General features: G+C 36.7%; 1 protein-coding gene and 1 long non-coding RNA gene across 3 annotated transcripts; one reads left to right on the forward strand and one right to left on the reverse strand.

Moving 5' to 3' along the window:
• Nucleotides 1-19: 19 nt before the first annotated feature.
• On the reverse strand, nucleotides 20-1,902 carry LOC143177409 (uncharacterized). The gene is made up of 2 exons (XR_013001559.1): nucleotides 1,755-1,902; nucleotides 20-822 (listed from the first exon to the last, which is right to left on the reverse strand). It is a non-coding gene; the product is annotated as an uncharacterized LOC143177409 (long non-coding RNA).
• An 18,690-nt stretch (nucleotides 1,903-20,592) lies between these two features.
• LOC143176958 (leucine-rich melanocyte differentiation-associated protein) lies at nucleotides 20,593-23,064 on the forward strand. Of its 2 annotated transcripts, XM_076374640.1 has the most exons (5): nucleotides 20,593-20,738; nucleotides 21,226-21,262; nucleotides 21,647-21,907; nucleotides 22,030-22,290; nucleotides 22,412-23,064. In XM_076374640.1, exons 2-5 carry the CDS (start codon nucleotides 21,246-21,248, stop codon nucleotides 22,644-22,646), a joined length of 774 nt encoding a protein of 257 aa, XP_076230755.1. In that variant the 5' UTR covers nucleotides 20,593-20,738; nucleotides 21,226-21,245; the 3' UTR covers nucleotides 22,647-23,064. The 2 variants fall into 2 exon arrangements, with proteins under 2 accessions (XP_076230755.1, XP_076230757.1); XM_076374642.1 differs by lacking the exon at nucleotides 21,226-21,262 and having other exon boundaries at nucleotides 22,412-23,060.
• Nucleotides 23,065-23,607: the final 543 nt, after the last annotated feature.

Genomic DNA, 23,607 nt, shown 5'->3' on the forward strand with positions numbered 1-23,607 from the left:
AAAATAAAAACACAAAAAGTATCTCATTAATAAATTTATTAATTATAGAAAGTAATTGCAGCTATAATCATAACAACAGCCACAACTGTCAGGGTTGCAACAGCCACAACTATTAGGGTTACAACAGCTATAAATAGATATAGATATAGAAAAAGAAAATCGTGAGTAAACATGTATAATGTTAATTATCATGTAGGATGGACGAATCCCGATGTGTGTGTGTGTGCAAACACGTATGTGGTCACGAGGTATCGCCGAATTCGCGCGACGCCGAGTAAACACGCAAGGCAAAACCGTTGGAAAGGCGTTGTGTGTGTGTGTGTGTGTGTATATGTGTCTGCCGTAATTAGAAATCAGGCGACAGAAGACAATATTTGGGAGTTGCGAAGAAACGGTCACGAAGTGCGAACGTTATCGAATTCAAATTCCTTTGTTCTTTACATTATTCTTTTAATAAACCTACATACCATATATAATTATAAGTTACAGTTATAGTTATAAGCATAAGAAGCTTCTAATTCGATTTTTATTTACTTTTATATGACTATAATTTATAAATCACATGTTTATTCACGACTCTTCTTTTCAGGATTTATTTTTGTCTTTTGTGATTTTGACTCTCATGGTTGCGGCTGTGGTTGTTCTTCCTCCTTTTTTCTCTCAAAATCATAACACGGCAGAAGTTACGGGATTGCTTTCTTAATTATTGTTTCTTTAACAACTGCAAAGCTATTCAACGGCGTTTCTCCTCCTGCACCCAACAATTTGTGCTCGTTACATGCGGGGTAGTTTCGTATAATTATAAAATATCAATCCATTCCCCTGTAACAAAGTTCACAAAAGAGTTATGCATTGTAAAGTCTTCCCAAGACTCATATCATCCGCCGTAATACATCCATAAGTATCTTCTATACATTCTTCTGTTACACATTCATAATCGTCTTTGTCTCCTATAACGTAATAACGTATAAGTTATATTTACAAAAAGAAGCAACGAAACAAAAAAAATGGAATAATAATCAAAGTTTACGAACTTGTTTCAAAGATTCTCAACAGCTACAACAAGTAGACGTAAAGAAAGATAATCGTTAGTAACCATATAAGTTAGAACTATATGAGTTACAGTTAGAAAAAACAAAATAAATAATCAAATTGTCAGCTTCTTGTGCTTACAATAACTATAACTTGTACTTGTAACCATATATGTAAACGGTGGTTATGAAAAAAGAAAATAATGGTCGATATTTTCTACGCAAACCACGTTATTAAAATTTTTGTAACTAGCGATATAGAAATACCGTCAACGCAACAACCACGGTCACACAACAGTAGCCACAACTCAAAATGACGATAGCGATATTCATACCGAGAGTGGGACTCGCATACGTTACAGGGTGATCCTCTAGCTAGGAGACTCAAAGCAGTGTTACTATGAAAACATCGCAGCAGGACTTTATTGTGACGCAAAAGGTTCAACACGATCCTTACGAGCTTTCCTGTTGCGGTGTTTTTGTGGCGGCACTGATTTTGAATCTTCTAACGAGAGGTATAAGCTCTCTATGAGTACAGGTGTAGTTACGTAGCAGGTACAGTTTGAGTTGTCTGTGTTAAGTTTGTCTACGTAAGATGAGGCTACCGGATAGGACCGAGCTTTCATTTATTTTTATAGGATACCTACATATTGTAAAGTTTTGTTTAATGATTGTTGAATGAATAAGTTATATGAATTTATATATTTAATAGTTATTACTTACTTTTACTGTTTGTCTCTTTTCTTGTATAGTCATTTTCTTTCCAGGTTTATGACGTTGTAAAGGTTGCGGGATTGCTTCCGTAATACCTGGAGTGCCGCCCAGTGACGGTTTTCTTCCCTAATCCTCCATCCTGCTCGTCGTCCGCTGGGTGGTTCTGTAATTGATGAATTTATTAATAAAATATTAGTTAAAAAATATTTGCTTACTATTTTCTTGTTCTGGTGTCACGTGTGGTGGTTGTGACCCCGACCCGGATGGTTGGGGTTTTTCCGGTTGTAGTTGTTGCTGGGATTGCGGCTGGGGTCGTGGTTGTACCTGTAGTCGTAGTTGTGATTGGGTTTGTGGTCGTGGTTGCGACTGTGGTTGAGATTGTGATTGGGAGGGTAGCTGTGGTTCTTGCCTCGGTTGTTGCTATAGTTGCTGGTGTTGTGTTTCTGGTTGTTGGGGTATTTCTATTTGATTAGGAAAATTTTAATAAGTTTTTAAATGTTAGTTATTATTTTATTTTTTTTATATTTGTACTTAATAATAATAATAAAACTTACCATAATCGGTAAATTCATTAACGTCAAGTAATAACATTTCTTCCTGAAAGAATTAAAAAGGAATGAATTAGAATAATAGAATGTTTATGTTTATTAATTTTTATTTAAAAAAAAATTTTGTATAAAATAAAAGAGGGAATTTGAGGAAGATCGAGAACAGTAATAATAGTTTGTTTTGATTTCAGAACACGAAAATTAGAAATTCCGGATTTAGAATTTGGAATTCAAAATTATAAAAAAACTTTTGAAATCGGTGCGTCTTATATGTCTATGCCTTTGCCTACGTGATGTTTGATAGCGATCGTATTAAGATGTGTATTTAGTAATGCGTATTTATGTGTTGCGTAGTATATCATCCCGTATACGTATTATTATTTAATGATATGGTACGGTGCTACGATAAATAATTTTGTCCTGTACCGTTACTGCATATAATAAAGAACATAATTATATATATTGTTGTATCATTTCATTGTGTAGTACGTAAAATAACATTGTGTAGTCATTGTGTAGTACGTCTGATTTTGTAAGCGTGAATAAACATTTCTTATAGATTTCGACGTGCTGATTACGAATCTGTAAACCGTCTTTTCCCCGAACGTACAGTTTCTGAAAAAATCAATTTTGAAAAAAATGACAAATTTTCAACTTTGGGATGTTTTTATGCTTTTACCGTAGTAATTTAGTTGCTCTTTGTACGAAATGATTCTGTGGACTCTCCCGAATAAAATAATATAAATAGTTATTAGATTATAAACATCGAAATAGGTTTAAATAACAATTAAAGTGAAAAGGACACCCAAAACACACCCATTTTTGCTGATATTTTTCACTTTATTTCAAAAAGTAAGGGTCTCGGAGAAAATTTGACTATACCACGCCATAGAGCAAACCTTTCTACTAAGGAAAGCATCAAGCGAATGTTCAAAATTATTTTTGTTTTCAATATAGAAATAAAATAGTTTCGCGAAACGCGCGGCGGCGACAGTGGTACTCAATGACGTCAATGCGTATAGGGACCGCTGAATGGCAGGCGGTAGGCGAGGCGTCCACCGGCGCGCGCCGCCGTTATTGAGTACCACTGTCGCCGCCGCGCGTTTCGTCAAACTATTTTATTTCTATATTAAAAACAAAAATAATTTTGGACATTCGCTTGATGCTTTTCTTAGTAGAAAGGTTTGCTCTATCGCGTGGTATAGTCAAATTTTCTCCTAGACCCTTACCTTTTGAAATAAATAGAAAAATATCAACAAAAATGGGTGTGTTTTGGGTGTCCTTTTCACTTTAATTGTTATTTAAACCTATTTCGATGTTTATAATCTAATAACTATTTATATTATTTTATTCGGGAGAGTCCACAGAATCATTTCGTGCAAAGAGCAACTAAGTAACTACTACGGCAAAAGCACAAAAAAATCCTAAATTTGAAAATTTGTCATTTTTTTCAAAATTGATTTTTTCAAAAGCTGTACGTTCTGGGAAAAAACGGTTTGCAGATTCGTAATCAGCACGTCAAAATCTATAAGAAATGTTTATTCACGTTTACAAAATCGAAAAAAAGTCAAAATTTGTCGAACAGTGTAATCATCTTTATAAGTTTTCTGAATTTGAACTATTTGTAGTAGTACTATTATCCTGGTACTATTACTGTTCTTGATCTTTTATAAAAAAAAATGTATAAATAATTTATAATTACTTACATTAGTGTCGACTTTCATTTTTTGGTATATTCAGTCTGAAAATTAAAGAATAAAAAATTAATATAACGATGATAAGGTAATATTATGTTATATAAATGACACAAGTATTTTTAATTATTTGATTAAAATTTTGTTTGAAAAAGATTATGTTATAAAAACGATGACACGTATCTTTTTTCTTCGAGCGTATTGCGTTGATTGACTGACTGACTGCCTGAGAGTCGCGATTATTTTTTATTAAAGCTAGAAGATTTTGGCTGGGAGGGCAAAGAGAATTCTCTGCACGTATCACACACCATCAGTATTCAATGGTAGATCTGTCGCTTGTGTATCGTTGATGTATGTGGAGGTTTACAACGTGTGGGGGTTCTCTTTTCCCTCTTGGTCAAAAATCTTTTGAATATCTCTATCTATACATAATCTTTTCAATGGATGGAGCGTTACTATTGCCATCTTTTGTAAAACCTGTTTGTTTTTACCTTTCGATATTGCGATGTCGATTGATCGATTTAATGAATCAACGTTTCATGTTTTAGGGTTTACAATTGTCAATCTATAAATAGGTCGATAGTTAATGTTTTATACGGTAGATATAATTTTCAGAGGTTTTGAGTAGAATGCGATTATATGTAACTTTTGTACTTAATTTTTCATGGAATGCAAATATACTCTTACGGATAAATGATTTTGTATTATTATACGAACGCGTTGCTTTTAGCGTGCTTTTATCGTATTGATCGTTAAATGTCGATAAATGTCGATAAATACTATTCTGTGACGGATTGAATTTTTGTTACAGCTAGTTTTATTGATGGACAGGTTGAGGGCGCATTATGTACTAAATATCGATTATACATAGGTGACACATACATATACAGTAATGCTGCGGACGAGAGCCGTTTCGTCTACACGGACGAGAGCCGCGATTTATCCCCACTACCTTGTTTGATACGTGCTGCCGAGAAACCAATTCTTGGAACCATCGCGTTCGAGCTCGACGCCCGAGAACAAGGACGTCATAAAAAACGATAGCATTAGGGATTTAAATAGGAAAAATTGAAGTTTCTTATTCGCAAACGGATTTTCGCGCAAGTAACACCAATCGATTCCTTGTGCTCTCCCGATTAAAATGATGTCAAACACGACATGATTCCGATTATTTTTAACAAAGATACATAAAACTTGGTTTGTAGAACGAAAGGTCATGCTCGTAAACAGACCCGGGCGCGACTCTCGTCCGTGAGAGGTAGTCGATTTTAAGCACGACCAGTCCCGAGCGCTGCTCTCGTCCGTGAATGGTAGTCGATTCTAAGGCACGACTAGACCCGAGCGCAACTCTCGTTCGTGAGTGGTAGTCAATTCGACGAGCGCGGCTCTCGTCGTAGGGCTAACTCCCTATTATTCCCTCATATTTTTGTGTTTAATTATTTAATGACTGAAATTATTAAGAAAATGAAAGCGTAATACAAAAAGTATGTATATAAGTTCCGTTTTAAATGTTTAGAAATTTTTATTTTTTTATTTTTAATATCTTCTTTCCGACATCGATTAAATATAATATACATAAATTCTGTTTATGTCATTTTTAGCTCGTAAAGAACTGATAGAAAAGTAACTTTGACGATTCTCCGTAACCGTCGCAGGGTTCCAACGTTTATTATTTAAATATCTTTATTATAAATAATAGGAATCATGTCGTATTTGATATCATTTTTATCGAGAGAGCACAAGGAATCGATTGGTGTTACTTGCGTGAAAATCTGTTTGCAAATAAGGAACTTCAATTTTTCCTATTAAATCCCTAATGCTATCCTTGTCTTTTCTGACGTCATTGATTTCGGGCATCGAGCTCGAGCGAGACCCTTTTGTTTGCTTCTCCGGTCGTATACCAATTATCTCGGCGACCGAGAGCAAAAGAAGCCGAATCGACTACCAGTCGCGGACGAGAGTCGCGACCAGACCCGAGAGCGGCTCTCGTCTGCAACATTACTGTATACAATGTTGGACAAAACAAGTTGTCGGCGCGGATGTCGCCATTGCTGCGCCTACTGGTATAACGGCTTTTAATATGAACGGTTAAACTCTTGATAGATTGTTTCAACTTTCGATCGAGCATGATCATGTTTCGAAATATAAACAATTATCGGATCAAGTTTTGCAATCCTTGCGTTATGAGCTACCAAACGTAGTTCTATTTATAATAGATGAGGTATCTATGATATCTAATGTCACGTTGCTCTGCATGCATCTTCGATTGACAGAAATTTATAATACTTTCGAGTTAGAAAATGGTTGGTTCGATGGAAAACATGTTTTGTTTTTCGGTGATTTGCTTCAACTTCCGCCTGTACGTGAAAAAACGATTTTCGTGCGATTATGATGAGTTAACTATAACTGTGCGACAGCAGTTTGATACGCGATATCGTGAAATACTTTCTAGGGTTCGCGTTGTTGCATTGCTAGACTCTGATACGAAATGTTTGATGTCCAGAAAACTAGAATTTACTTCTTCGAATTGTGTTGAACGTTTGCAAGAATTGTGTGATTATATAAAGAAACTGCCGTTTGATACGGTTTGTTTATTACCTACCCGTCACATGTGCGATGCTTTAAATACAGAAATGCTTAAGGCAATATCATCAGACGAAATTGTGCTCGAAGTTGAAGATACGGTAGACTGTGTGGCGTACTCGACCAGGTAGTTGGGTCGAGCGAACGCGCACGGCTGTTGGCCATTTAGGGCCTACGAATTGTTTAAGGAAAGGCCTTGGGCTTTGAAGTGCTTGCAGCCGTGTGCAAGGATGAGTCATGATGTTTGGGTGAAAATTGTTTCTCGGGCCTGGAAAGTCTCACTCTGGTTTACGACACGGTTTTTCCTTACGAAGACAAGGATTGCGGACCAGAGTGGGCATTCCGTGTTCGCCGGTCGTGAGTCAAACATCGAAACGATCCGACTGCGCTGCCCTTAACGCAAGGGTCGATACATGAAAAGAAACGTTACTTTTCATAGGTTCTATTTGAATCAGCTTGTATATAGTAGAAATAAATATTAGTGATAGGTAATAGTGTGTAATTATTAATCTCCACGTCATATCACCGCAATTGGTGACCCCGACGTGATCTCGGTGTAAGGAGGTGAACGTGTGAGACTTTCGAGCAGTACATTTTCGTTTTAGTGTTTGATCTGTGAGTGTTGCGAAAATGTCGCTTCCCGGTGGTGGACACGATGGACCCGGTAATGGGGACCTTGACAATGTGAACATAGTGAGCCAGCAGAATGTGCGGATTCCGCAGTTTTGGCCGCATAAAATCGTGTTGTGGTTTAAGTTGCTGGAGGCGTATTTTACATCTGCGCGTATTGTGAAGGACGAAACAAAATTCAGCGTAACAATCGCGAATCTAGGTGAGAAATATATTGAACTAATTGAAGATGTTGTGTTAAATCCGCCGGATGAAGGCCAATACGAGGCTCTGAAACGCGAGTTAATTAAGAGGCTCGCAGAGTCGGACAGTTCGCGAGTGAGGAAGCTGATGGAAAGTGAAGAAATTGGTGACCGGACGCCGTCGCAGTTCTTCAGGGATTTGAAGAAGCTGGCCACTCCGTCAACGCCTGACGATTTCATCGTAACATTGTGGAAGAATCGTCTTCCAGCTAACACGCAGCGAGTTCTAGCTGTTACGTCGGAAACAAATATCACCGCGCTGACGGAGATGGCGGATCGCATCCATGAGATTCGACCAGAGGGTGGAAGCATCGCATCTGTGTCTGGGAATAGTGAAATCTGCGAACTGCGAGAGCAAATTAAGCAACTGCGTTTGCAGATTGGCGCCCTGACTAAGCAACGGCGACGGTCTCTTTCGCGATCTGGTCAACGTAGACGATCACGGAGCCGAGAAGGATTGTCACATTCGAAAGAAGGTTCAAGGTCAGGTCTTTGTTGGTACCACGAAAATTTTAAAGAACGTGCAACGAAATGCCGGGCACCTTGTACTTGGGTGTCGGGAAACGAGAAGAGCCGTCCGTAGATGCGGCAAGCGACGACGGTTCTCCATCTCGCCGCATTTTCGTGACCGACAAAAGCTCAAAGATAGCTTTTCTGGTGGACACGGGTGCGGACCTGTGCGTGTATCCACGCCATCGGTTATCCGGACCGTGTAAAAAGTGTGATTACGAACTCTTCGCGGCCAACGGATCTAAGATCGCGACGTATGGTACGATTGCGGTGGAGTTGAATTTCAAGCTTCGTCGAAGTTTCAAGTGGCGTTTTGTGATAGCTGACGTTAGTACGCCTATCATTGGTATGGACTTTTTATGTTTTTATGGACTGTTGGTGGACCCACGAAATAAACGTTTGGTCGACTCCGTGACCAATCTGTCTATGACGGGATTTGCTGTCGACAACGAGGAACCTGGCTCGATCAAGACAATTCACGGTGATTCGGGATATCATCGGCTTCTTGCTGAGTATCCGGATTTGACACGACCGCCGGTTTTTGGAAGGGACACCGTAAAACATAATGTGCGACACCATATCGAGACGACGCCTGGACCGCCGATTTTCTGCAGACCTCGTCGCCTGGCACCTGACCGTTTCAAGGAGGTCAAAGCGGAGTTCGACCTGATGCTCCAGCAAGGTGTTATCCGGCCGTCGAAGAGTCCTTGGGCATCACCGCTGCATGTCGTTCCGAAGAAGGACGGCAGCATACGACCCTGCGGAGATTATCGGGCGCTGAATGCTCGTACGATACCGGATCGGTATTCTCCGCCGCATATTGAGGACTTTTCACAACAATTGCACGGGAAAAAGGTATTTTCTAAAATCGATCTGGTGAGAGCGTACCACCAGATTCCCGTTGCGTCCAAAGATATCGAGAAAACGGCTATCGCGACGCCGTTTGGTTTATACGAAGCTCTGAATATGATGTTTGGACTTCGAAATGCTGCGCAGACGTGTCAGAGATTCGTCGACGAAATCACGCGTGGTTTAGATTTCGTGTACGCGTTTATTGATGATTTTTTGATAGCGTCGGCCGATGAAAAGCAGCATTACGAACATTTAAACATTTTGTTTAAACGTTTAAACAAGTTTGGAGTCGTAATTAATCCGGCGAAATGTATTTTTGGGGTTGCTGAAATCACCTTTCTCGGTTATACGGTTAATGAACATGGTATTAAACCCTTAGCTGATCGTGTCGACGCGATTATGAAGTTTGGACAGCCGACGACGGTAAAACAACTTCGTCGATATTTAGGCATGGTTAATTTTTACCGTCGGTTTGTTTTCGGGGCTGCAGCGATCTTACAGCCGTTGAATGACCTGCTCAAGGGGTCTAAGAAAGGTAATACGCCTATCGCGTGGACCGAAGTAGCCGAGAAAGCTTTCAAGGATTCGAAACGGGCACTGGCAAATGCTACGATGTTAGCACATCCAGTACCGAGTGCGCCGATTAGCATAGTTGTCGATGCGTCAGATTATGCGATTGGTGCAGTTTTGCAGCAACATATCGGGAATGCATCGCAACCGTTGTGTTTTTTCACGAAGGCGCTATCTTCTGCTCAACAAAAGTATAGCGCGTACGATCGCGAACTATTCGCTATGTATAGCGCAGTAAAACGTTTTCGACATGTTGTGGAAGGTAGGGTTTTCGTGATCTACACCGATCATAAACCTCTGATATATGCCTTTAAACAAAAATTAGAGAAATGTTCGCCGCGGCAGTTTCGCTATCTCGATTATATTAGTCAATTTACGACGGATATTCGTCATGTAAAAGGTTTGGATAATGAGGTAGCGGATGCATTGTCACGTGTTGAGGCAGTATCGCGATCGGTGGATCATTGTACACTTGAAGTTGCTCAGAAGGCAGATGACGAACTGCGTGAGTTGTTGCAGTCGGACTCATGCGCGTTAAAATTGCGCAAAGTGCGTTTCCCCGAGTATAACGTGGATATCTATTGTGATGTCACGGGCGACGCCGTAAGACCGTACGTACCGAAACCTTTGCGACGAAATGTATTTCTATCATTGCACGAGTTATCGCATCCAGGTATACGGGCTACGCAGAAGCTGGTTACGGACCGTTTTGTATGGCCAGCTGTTAATAAGGACTGTCGTACCTGGGCACGTCAATGCATTTCGTGTCAGAAATGTAAGGTTTCGAGACATGTACGTGCACCTATTAAGAGATTCGATGATTTGTCTGGACGTTTTGAGCATGTCCATATAGATATAATTATCATGCAATATTCGCAGGGGTTTAGGTACTGTCTTACGTGTGTCGATCGTTTTACTCGGTGGCCGGAGGCAATTCCAATTGTAGATATGGAAGCGTCGACGGTTGCGTCTGCGTTTATTATGACATGGATTTCTCGATTTGGCGTACCTTTAAGGATCACTACAGATCAAGGACGTCAATTTGAATCCACTCTGTTCGCGGAATTATGTCGATTGCTAGGTACAAAGCATATTCGGACGACAGCTTACCATCCACAAGCGAATGGGATGGTGGAACGCCTGCATCGTCAATTGAAAGCTTCAATAAAATGCCATGATACTAATAATTGGGTGAAAATTTTACCCATCGTTCTATTAGGCATTCGAACGGCTATCAAGGACGATTTGAAGGCAACGGCCGCGGAGATGGTTTACGGGACAGGTATCCGTCTACCTGCGGAGTTTTTTGTATCTAGCAATTCTGTGGCAAATTCCGAATATGTTGCACGTCTCAAGCGACGCGTTAGTGACATCAAGCCGTGTTTGACTACCTGGCACGGATCGAGAAAACCTTTCGTTTTTAAGGAACTCTTTTCTTCGCCGTACGTTTTCCTTCGACATGACGCAGTTAGAGGTCCGTCACAACCACCGTATGATGGTCCTTATGAAGTGGTTGAGAGACGAGAGAAAGATTTTGTTATTCGAATCAATGATAGAAAGGTTCGAGTATCGATAGATCGTCTCAAGCCAGCATTCGTGGTGGCGGATGATATCGAATCGCGGAACGAAAGGGAAGTCACTTTTCCAATAGGAAATGGCAATGATGTTGATGAATCAGATGTACCCGTACAGCCGTCGAGTGTGGTAATAGATAATAACGATAGATTTACTACGCGTTCGGGAAGAAAAATACGTTTCCCTGATCGTTTGCAAGCCGGATTTAATTAAGTATAGTTTAGTTAATTACAATTAAGTGTAGTTTTAATGTAGTGCGTAAGTTTATATATGTGTTAGCAAAATACGTATAATTTTGACAATCCGGCAGTTTTTTTCTATCAGTAACGTTACCACTGGTAAGGGGGTACTGTGGCGTACTCGACCAGGTAGTTGGGTCGAGCGAACGCGCACGGCTGTTGGCCATTTAGGGCCTACGAATTGTTTAAGGAAAGGCCTTGGGCTTTGAAGTGCTTGCAGCCGTGTGCAAGGATGAGTCATGATGTTTGGGTGAAAATTGTTTCTCGGGCCTGGAAAGTCTCACTCTGGTTTACGACACGGTTTTTCCTTACGAAGACAAGGATTGCGGACCAGAGTGGGCATTCCGTGTTCGCCGGTTGTGAGTCAAACATCGAAACGATCCGACTGCGCTGCCCTTAACGCAAGGGTCGATACATGAAAAGAAACGTTACTTTTCATAGGTTCTATTTGAATCAGCTTGTATATAGTAGAAATAAATATTAGTGATAGGTAATAGTGTGTAATTATTAATCTCCACGTCATATCACCTCAACTGTATACCTTATTTGAAGCGAAAAGTATCGCGACTTTTGGCTAAAACTGATGAGAACACTTCTCGTACGGTTGGACTTTCTAAGCGTATAGTTGTTAAAATTGGAGCAAAGGTGATGATCAGACGAAACATCGACGTTACCAAAGGTCTTATTAATGGTCCTATTGGTGTGATATCGTCTGTTTCCAGATCTATTGACGATATGAACAACGTTGAATCGATAAAAATTGTTTTACCTTCGGGATCGGAATGTATGATTGAAAGGATTACCGTGAAATTTGGAGTAATGGATACGGCTTTTATATTTCGAAAACAGTTTCCCATATCGCGCAGTTATGGAATTACTATTCATAGAAGTCAAGGACTTAGTCTGAGAAATGCTATCGTGGATGTTGGAAACAGCGTTTTTATTGCGGACAGGTTTACGTTGCTCTTTCTCGTGTTACGTCGTTGAATGGTCTTCATCTGATTAATTTCGATCCTCACGGTGTAAAAGCCTGTGAATCGGCAATTTTGGAGTATAATCGAATGAGACAAAGTTGTAAATCTACTTTACCGATTATGAAAGTTACGAAAAAACGAAAATCCAAAGTTGCGGATCTTACGTGGGCTACGAGTAATGCGGTTTTACGCGTGCAAGAAAGATCTGATCAAAGGAACATTGATGACTGTATAAAGTGGAATGTATGTGGATTTTTGAATCTGGATAAAGTGTCTTATTACGCGAATGCGATAGTGCAGTGCATATTATAATGCGTATCGATAAGAACGTTGTTATGGCAGGTACATAATAGTAGTTCCGATCCGTTAAGTGAATTGGCTATATCATATTTGGCGGTAAATAAAAGTTTAAATACTATGATTGTTAGGTATTTCGTTGGAGGAAAATTTTCTCACTGTGTACAGCAGGATGCTTCTGAATTTTTTGTGGCTTTATGTACTAAATTGGAATATCTTAAAAGTAAGGTAGAGCATGAGATGTTCGTAACTGTTCTCTGTAAAAATTGTGGCTGTACTGATGTCACTTTGCAACGTAATTGCATAATTCATCTTCCTATAGTTTCTTGTACTAATAAAACGAATTTAACATTACTAAAATTGCTTGAAGAAGAATTTTCAGATTGGCGTAAATTTGATAGCGAATGTTATAGTTGCAAAAAATTTCAAAGAATTATAAAAACGGAAATAATTACGTCTAGAGATGTATTGGTTGTTCAAATGTTCTTAGTCCACGATAATAAAGGCTCTGATTTTACCAAAGTTAAGAGTTGTAGTATAAATGCTGTTCCTACTACTAAAATAATATATAAATGAAAGACCTTATAAAGTTGTAAGTGCAGTGTTTCGTTCCGGAAACAGTATAGGCAAGTGTCATTATACGTGTATGTTTTCTACTTACGTGGATTTCTACTTGGTTACACGTTGACGATGCTGATGTGAATGAAGAAAAATGGCCCAAAGATGCCAAAAACGCTTACATATTTTTCTTGGAGAATTATTCGATATAAAAAAATTGTGAATTATAATAACATTATAAACTATGAGATTCAACACTAGGTAACGTATCAGAAATTATTAACTTAAGAGGGTACGATCAGATATGTCAGAGCAGCGACATTACCGAAAAAATTAGGCAAAAACGAGGGTTTACGGCCTGACACTTTTCGTCCTTATATGAGATGATTTTAAGCTGGGAATAGGTTCATTCGAAAGAAAAAAGTTGGATGCAGTGCAGTCAACTCGCGATTTAACGAAATTCTACTGATATTTAGTAATACGAGTGTTATAAAGTAGAGCAAAAATCTACCATTGACAGCTATTGAAATTTAAGCATTTTTATGTAATTTAGAGAGTGTTTTGAACGAAATCGCGAGTTGACTGCGCTGCGTTGTACTTTTTTCTATCGAATGAACCCTTTCCCAGTTCAAAATGTCCTCATACAAGGACGAAAAGTGTCAGGCCGTAAAACCGTACCACAGTATTGCTTTCGGCTGGGTTATCGATAAAACAGAGCAAAAAATGTGACAAATTTAGTTGGGCTTTTGCGAACCAGGCGACGCCTAATTTGAAAGGCTGCCGAAGTGGAATCGGAATCTGTGATACCCAAATTGGCGATGCGGGTTGCTGAAAATTTCCCCCTCCACTACACACACCACCTTAGGAGTCACGTGTACGTGAGCTCAGCGTTTCGGGCCACTCCGGACATGTTCGAAAAGTCAAAAGAGAATGCGAATGTAAAGTGAACCTTACTCTCTCGCTCTTAAAATACTGTCCAAGTTGCCGACAAACGACACAAACCGCGCGCAATATTTTCATTTGCCCAGACATATTTACGAAAGCCTGTGAAGACATTTACATGACATGACATTTACATGAAATTTGCATGGTATAAGGGGGAAAATTTATTGGCTATAACAAATTATCTTTTAGATTATTATTTTCAAAGATACATGAAACTTGATTTGCAGAAAGAAAGGTCACGTTCATCCACGTATACAGTAATGTTAGAGGTAGTCTATTGAGTAGTCGATTGAATGGTAGTCGATTCGATAGCCGCGGCCAGACCCGAGTGCAGCTCTCGTCCATGACTGGTAGACGATTCGGGTTCCTTTGCTCTCGGTATCTCGGCCGAGATATGCAGAATGCTACGAAAAGTACTCCAATCTACTACAGTGATGATGCAGACGCTGCGCTCGGGTCTAATCGCAGCTCTTGTTCGACCGAGAGCAAAGGAAGCCAAATCGACTACCAGTCACGGACGAGAGCCACGACCAGACCCGAGCGTGACTCTCACATTACTGTATATGTATACGTATACGTATGTACACGCACACATTTGCGTGATCTTCATAGTAATATAAAAACGATATTTGGAAAAAGTCTATCTCGAGAAAGGCATCGATGTGGGCAAACAATGAATAATATGAATGTACTGGTATTTAGAATGTGACACGTGTAAAAGTTATACACATACAAATATCATGTGTCGTTTGATAAATACCACTACATTCGCACGATTCAATGCTATATTGAATCACTGAAAAATCTCAGCAATCAGAAATATCGCGCGTGGCTCGTGCCGCTTGTAGAGATTTGAACAGTTGAATATGGCGTTTCAAGAGTGAGAGAGTAAGACTCATATTCGCACTCTCTCTACTTTCCGCAAATGTCCGAAGTCGGTCGCGAAGCGTCGAGTTCACGTACACATAACTCGTATAGTAGTATGTACAGTAGAGGGGGAAATTTTCTAAGGTACTTCCCGAATTCGAAATCATAGAAATTCTCCACCTTGCGTTCATCAAGCAGCCACGTGTCTATGGATAATACTATTTCTGTAACGAAAACTGTAATAGCAGATACCGACCTGGCAATTTTGAAATGTCACGTGACTACCGTACCCCTTAAGGGTCGGAATTGCCAGGTCGGTATCTGCTATTACAGTTTTCGTTACACAAATAGTATTATCCATAGACACGTGGCTGCCTGATGAACGCAAGGTGGAGCCTTTTTATGATTTCGAATTCGGGAGGTAGCTTAGAAAATTCCCCCTCTATTGCGCACACTACTATACTAGCTATGTGTACGTGAACTCGATGCTTCGCGACCGACTTCGGACATTTGCGGAAAGTAGAGAGAGCGCGAATATAAGCCTTACTCTCTCACTCTTGAAACGCCATATTTAACTGTTCAAATCCCTACAAGCGGCACGAGCCACGCGTGATGTTTCCAATTGCTGAGATATTTTCAGTGATTCAATATAGCATTGAATCGTGCGAATGTAGTGGTATTTATCAAACGACACATGATATTTGTATGTGTATAACTTTTACACGTGTCACATTTGTGTTGACTAGAAATAGGGGGTAAACTTTGCAAAAAATAATTAAATCCCAACAAAAACACTGTCAGTGTAAAAACATGCACCAAGTACATTCGCAAAAATCGTGGTTATTCCGGACTTACAAATTATCGAAATGAAATAAAGCCAAGTACATAAGCCTTTTATAGTTTACGTGAATAGTCGAGTGCGCACTCTGAAAAATTTGCAAGATAAGCATCACTTTAGGAGTCATACACAATGTGCGCTCTAAAAAATTTGCCATATAAGTATCACTTTAGGAGTCGTACATAATGTGCGCTCAAAAATATTTGCGATACAAGTATCACCTTAGGACTCATGCAGAAATTGAAAAAAAAAATAATAAAACGTACTTAGCGGGCCCTTTTACGAAGGAAATGTTTTAATGGGAAAAACATTCCCATTAACTCTGTTAGAACTAGATCTAGGAAATGCAGAGAGTTTCGAATAAACTTGTGGCACCTCTGCTAAAAATGCAGTTCTGAAATCCTCGCTCAGTTGTTACCAGTATAACTCCTAAAGTGATGCTTATCTCGCAAGTTTTTCAGAGCGCACACTCGACTTTTCACGTAAACTATAAAAGGCTTATGTACTTGGCTTTATTTCATTTCGATAATTTGTAAGTCTGGAATAACCACGATTTTTGCAAATGTACTGAATGTTACATTTTTACACCGATAATGTTTTTGCTGGGATTATACTGATAGTGTTTTTGTGGGGATACATTGACAATATTTTTGCTGGGATCGGAATAATCACGATTTTTGCGAATGTACTTGGTGCATGTTTTTACACTGACAGTGTTTGTTGGGATTGATACCTTTCGAGGATATCGATACTTATTTCATATTTTAATGCTATAATAGGCAATTATAGGTAATATCAAAGTTGATTTGTTTATTGTTAGATAATGTATCATATTGGAGCGTGGTTGTGAGTAGAATGTAATTTTATTAATTAATTATTGAAAATTGATGAATGTGTACATACATATACTGAGACGAAGAATTTAAATGTTTATAGACTTATAAATAAAGAAGCAAGATTGTAAAACATGGTACGCATAACCGAATGTAACAGCAATATATATTCTATCTGTCTTAACCATATTTACATTCATGTTGCATATAGTTAGTAAAGCATAATTTCTTGTGTTAAGATATCTTGATGAAGTATCAAATAAATATGTATATCTAATTTCATTTAACAAACGAGTGTGGCATTTAACAGATGTCAATTATTTCGTTGGGTATCAAACGGGTATCGATACCTTTGTAAAGTATCAAACAAATTTTGATTCGATACAGTATTGGTTTGGTAACAAACGAAGGAGCATCGGTATCGAACATTAATACCAAATACATTTTGTTTCAATACTTTAGTATCGAATTGCTTGAATATCATCAATAGTGTTGGTATCGATCATTACTTATCACACGTGGATTTTATGAAACAAAAAATGCAGTGGAGTACAAAATAGTTCACTTTTCCTTGTCTATATCAAATTACCACACTTTTGTCTTATTAAATTTTCTGTTGTGTCATTTCAATTAACACGTATGTGTATTAATTACTGTTAAGTAGTATTAAATACCTGTTCCACTAAACCTGCGATCAAATATTTTTGTGCAATAGTGAAATGTGTTCCTTCTCGCTCATTTAAATCTTACTTTACAGTATGTGCATATTGATCTACATTTTCTTCCAATGAATCGTATGTTATACTAACAATAAGTGATATATTAATATTCCTCCAGTATAAGGAATAATTCTCATTGTTTATTATTGAAAATATTAGAAGGGAAGGATATGTTAAAGTAGTTCATGAAGTTTTATAAAGTTTTATATACTACAAGTGGACATTGTTTTACTAACATTTAATTCTTCTTTTCCTTTCTTTCGCGAACTTTGCAACGGAATGTAACATATTTTTTAACCATTTTTACATTTAAATTGTAAACTAGTCGGTTAAACCGACTATTCGGCCACTTTTGTAGTCGGCAATTAGTCGGCGACTAATCGGCAAAAAGCCGATTGATCGGCCTTGAATTTTAGTAATATCGTGATGTCACAGAAATAAATCAATGTTTATGTTTTTTGTCTAGCGTACTTATATATATTTACTTATTTATTACATATTATATTTATACATATCTGTGTGTAACATAAGTATGATTATGATATAAAATATTAAAAGAGTGATAATTAAATTTTTTTATTTATTAAAGGCAAATTGTGATGAAGGAATGTTAATGTTTCTGCACGTTCAGGAAGAAGGCGGTTTCTTTTATTTTCGTATATGTTACCAGCCTCGGAAAAAAACCTTTCACTGTATACTGTGCTCGCTGGACAACACTGGTATATTTTGGCTAAAGATGTCATTTCTTTTCGGTTTATGATAGGTTTATGACACAGTATGACCGAAGTTCGTGAGCTAAAGAGGATTTTTCATCATCCTCGTAATCAATTTTTTTCGGTACTATTTCATGATAACATTCCCAAAAACTGCAGTGAACTCTATTCTCTGCGCTATCTTCATTGCGATTAGGAGAATCGATCATCAAATTTTCTTTTTCAGAGTCACTCTCTTCAGCCAATCTATTTTTCAGTGTTTGTAATAAGAACTGTGACCTCACGATATGTAAATTTTCTACGATATGTAAATGATCGACCGATCATTAATCGGCCGATTAGTCGGCTTCTTAGAAACCGAGTCGAGATCGGTTAGTCGGCTAGTCGGCCAAAACCCTAGTCGGTGCATCACTACTATTAACATAAGTTGCGAATAAATGTAATAATGCCACTTTATAATTGGCATTTTATGTCTTCTTTAAATTATAATAGTACTGAAAAATCCACTCCATGTACACAAACATTTCAAATGTTAGAAAGAGTAAACCAGGCTTCGGAATTAACTGCTCTTTTCGGCCGATTTTCGAAGGCGACGCCTCCTTTCTCCCTCGTACGTCACTTCCCTCCGCGGCGGCCCTAGTGCTCGGAAGGCCTCAGGCGCGTGCCACAAGAATCGCGCGTCAGGGGATACCACTGACAAAACAAAAACGCATCAACAATATTACCTTATGGGTGATGTGGAAATCTATGGATATAAGTGACGTCGCCCAAATGCGCTACGCGCGATTTTTGTGGCACGCACCTGAAGCCTTCCGAGCACTAGGGCCGCCGCGGAGAGAAGTGACGTGCGAGGGAGAAAGGAGGCGTCGCCTTCGAAAATCGGCCGAAAAGAGCAGTTAATTCCGAAGCCTGGAGTAAACTATTTTTACTAAAATATCTTATTTTAACGAAACTGGAGTATTCAATACTTTCACCTCTTCCTCTTCTTATGCGTATAAATATCTTTCACATAAAAGTAAATTATTTTTTAAATGGTACATATTGTATTCACCTATATTATACAATATATTCAATTCTATGTTAATTAATTTATGTTATTTAACTCTGTGTTATCTAATTGTTCGATATTGTCTGATATCAGGTTTACATGTGCAAAATTGAATTTTATTGGCTGGTAAAAGCTCTGCTGTCGTACTTTAGATCAACATGGCTGCACCAATAAAAATTGAAACCACCGTTTTGTGGTTTACTCTTATTAGAGGGTCTCAAGCAGGGGGGGCCAAGCTTCCAAGTTCAAAGTTGAAGTCACGTTTGCAGCGTCATGCATCGTTTCGGAGAAAACTAAAATGTGTAAATGTGTGAACGAGCGCATGTGTGTGCAATATGTATACGTATCGAGTTTTTCATATAAGATTAACTAATCGTCAGGCAAACCAGGGTAGGTGGGAACGTCATTCAAAAGTTTTTCATTAAAATTGTGGAAATTTATTAAAATTTGAATGAAAAACATTTAAATTACGGCCGTACCTGCCTTGGTTTACCTCTTAAACTACACAAATACAATAAAAATAAAAAATTAGAGGTGAAAATGCACGATGTAGGTATGTATATAACATTTTTTATTAATTATTTTCAATTAATTGTACAATTGACATCATTTAGCGAGCTGATATTAATGGAATCTGAAAAGTATTAAAATTATTTGTAGCTTACATATAATTTACTACATAATTCTTATGAATAGACTGTAAATTTTTATGCACTTAGGGAAATTTGAAATGTGTAAAAAATTACAGAATGCGTATAATTCTCAAAAATATAGAAAATGTGAAAAATAAAGTCCAAATCACAGTATTTAGAAGAAGCAGTAAATTTTTATTTAGGTTCTATTTTTTTAACTGCTATGAAAATATGAAATTGTATAAAAATCCAATCTATTCAATGACTTATATTTTTATTTTATATTACATAGACCTAAAAAAAATAAAAAGTAGACCCATTTGCTCAGTTCATTAGACAACTGAGTGTCCAGGACTCCAGGGTCCTTCAGTATCTTTCTCCTTTTAATCCGTAGATTATTTGTTGATTTCAATATCTGGAAAATATTAAAATTATTTATAGTGTCAGTTAGACTTACATATAATTTACTATACATAATTCTTATGAACTTATATGTTTATTTATATTTTTTCTTACTTCAAGTTGTAAAGTAAGAACCACCGTTTTCCGTAGGGGTTACACTAGTTGCAAAAATACAAAATAATACAATAGTAAAATCTACTATACATAAATTTAAGATACACATACCACACTTATATATGAATATTTTACAATACAGAAACAAAGTTATACATTTTGAGAATCCTACCTTTGCAAGCAAATACAACATGCAGGAAAGAAAAAACGAAAAAATATAATTTGCTATGCACCATGCAGTGTCGTGCAACGGTAGAATCATAGTCCATCGAAACTTTAAAAATGGCGGTGACTGGCTTTCACCGACATGGGATATTTGTGTGGTACTAACTGCAAGTGCAAAAATATGTGTGTGACGTCACTAGCGTCGCGTACCAACACAAACAGAACGAAAACGCGACTTCAACTCTGTACATCTGCGCTTGCCCCTCCTGGTCACGAGGATTTCCAATTGAAATGGACACTCTGTTTGTGTACATGTGTTACACCACAGACCCACTTATAGGGATCAGTGTAGCAGCACCATCTCACAACAATAATACAAAGTAATTTGCCGTTTTCTAGTTTAATCGGTGGGAAGATTTGAAAACAAGATATGCAGGAAAATTCGGTGAGTACTTCGCGTTACTTTAATTAACTCTGTTTTCTATCAATGAATGTTATTGACATTTTTTGTGTGATATTTATGCATTATTTAGTAAGTTAACATTATATAATATCAGAATTCTAACCTCAAACATTTCATTCGCTTCTGTTCGAATCAGTCGTAATATAGGTAGTGTTTTCGGTGATTGTTCGTTTTTTCTTTTTCGTATCTTATCTCCGACTGGCATCAAGTAAACGATAGGCTTTGCATGCTATCTTCGTGGATCTGAGCTCAGTATCAATCATACCGCAAGAAGATTCACTATGGTTGACCCAACTAATATAAACAGGATTGTATATTATACTGAAGCATTACAACTTCTTTTATTTACACATTATTATCTGTCAATGCAAGCTGTTGCTTTAGCCAATGTTAGGGTGAATGAAATTGATAAATATAGTGAGTGAAAAGTATATTGCATGTCTGTAACGTGTTGATTATTTGTTAAAAGTTACTACCCTGTAAGGTGTCATGAGGCAAGGCATAATGTAAGTATTCCATTTACTAATTTCTTTGGGAGTTTATTGTTCATGTTTGTTACTTAAAATTATGTCATTTAGTTTTGCATGTCTATTATCATGCCTGTGTAATATCTGCATATAAATATTTTCCGATATTTAAGAATACAGAAATTATAGAAGAAATTTATAATTTTAATCTTATAATCATTCTTTATTCTGCTTATTCGATTAAAAAATGAATAATGAAAATTGATATATATTTTTCATTGTAATGTGCTTTTCACAATCAAGTAATTTTAAACACATTTCTTTGTTCTTATTTTATTTTAAAAAAATATTTTACATGAAACATTTAAAAGTAAAAAATTTTCAAGTGAAAGATATGCATTAAATTGGATAACATTCTTACAGGTTGGATTATAGTGAGGAGTTAGAATTACAAAAAGAAGCAAACAAGGTGGAACAATTTGCCATGACTTCCTTAGGAAAACTAGTATTTGTAGATATTCATTGCAGACATCCAAAATCTTTATCATCAGATAAACCATCTTTAGATGTTGTTGACTCTTTATCGCTTGCTTTTGAGAACCTCTTTTATATGCCATTTGACATTATTGAAAATTATGGTAATAATGTACATACTCTGGATATTAGTCATAATAGGTTTAGTAGGTATGTACATGTTATTGAAAAAATATATATATATATATGTATAAATTTAAACATATTTCTAAATGAGGAGAGATAGGAAAGGCGAATAAGCTGTGTTTGTTTTATATTCATTATCTTTTTAGAAACTTACAGTTCTTGGCAGAATTTGAAAATTTAACATCTCTCAACTTAGATCATAATGAGATAGATGACCACACTGTATTTCCACTTATGCCAAAACTTCAACTTCTGTGGTTAAATCATAATAATATAGAAGGATTGTATCCATTTATTAAGAATCTCTGTGAGAGTGTACCCAACCTCAGATATTTATGCCTTATGGGTAATAAAGCAGCACCAAGTTATTTAAATGGAGGAACCTTTTATGATTATCTACAATACAGGTGCGAAAAGAAAAAACAAGGAAACTATTGAATATGTACTGAACATTTAAGTATTTGCATTGTATGTATTTATGTTTTGTATATTATTTAAACCAATGTTTTCATTTTTTTTAAATAAAAGGTTATACGTCATATCTTGGTTGCCCCATTTGGTACATTTGGATGACAGAACTGTGACACCAGAACAACGTCAGGAAGCAAAACGGCTATTTAAGCGACCATTCTTAGAAAATTTGTCTGAGCATGCTCCTCTTCCAGAGTGCATTAAACATCTTCACAACAAAATTACAAATATGTTGTTCAAACCAACACTGCCTTACAAATTAAAAGCAAGGGGAACAAATTTTATTATTTAATACAGTATTAAGTTATCGATATGGTTAAATGTAAATGTTATATACTTTTACAAGTTAAATTGACATAGAAAACAAATACATATATTTTCATCTTATATAAAATAAACTACACAGACACAATCACATGGGGCAGTATGCAACAGAGTATAATGTTAGGTATGATAATGCACTGAAGTATATGATTATATTAATCTGTGTTATACTTCAGTCAAACTAATGTAGTTAACTAATTCATACATATTACATTACTAATAAATTTTAAAATAAACATGAATGTAACAAAGACAAGTATATATACATATAATTATATGTATGTTATTTTATTTTAATTCGTGTAATTCATTTATGATTGAAGAAGTATTTAATTACTTACTTCTGAATAATGTTTTTTCTTTTTTAAATATTACATATTATAGACTTGTTATTATAACATGTATTCATGTGTGCATTTGTTCACAAATATTTTATACAAAAAGAAAATAAATATTTGTATTAGAAAGCTATCTGTGATTGTTTTCAATGATAATTTTGTAATTATTTATTTTTCATATTTAGTCTGTCAATTTTTGAATTTTTCATCAAATTTTTGATACATTTATTATTTAAGCACATGGTAATATATTCTAAATCATTTTGTTTTTGAAGTTTTGCTTCTTGATCTACGTCTATTATCTGTATCCTTTCTGTTCAGTGTTATTAGTCTATTATGTTTTCAAGCTTTTTTTTCTAAACTTTCTACACAAATATGAGATCTGTATTATCTCTAATTATCTCTAATTATAAATTTGTATTTGTAGTACCTATTATACATACAAGTGAAGAATGAATATTTATTGCATTTTATATTAAACATCTATAATAACTTAAGATGTAGTTATGTTATTTAATATGGAATTAGGTAAAGAAATTAATTCATTTTCATTTATGACTCTATTTTAAGTGTACATACTTATTTTTACAT

The sequence above is a fragment of the Calliopsis andreniformis genome, chromosome 3, assembly GCF_051401765.1.
Source record: "Calliopsis andreniformis isolate RMS-2024a chromosome 3, iyCalAndr_principal, whole genome shotgun sequence".
Taxonomy (NCBI): Eukaryota; Metazoa; Arthropoda; class Insecta; order Hymenoptera; family Andrenidae; genus Calliopsis; species Calliopsis andreniformis.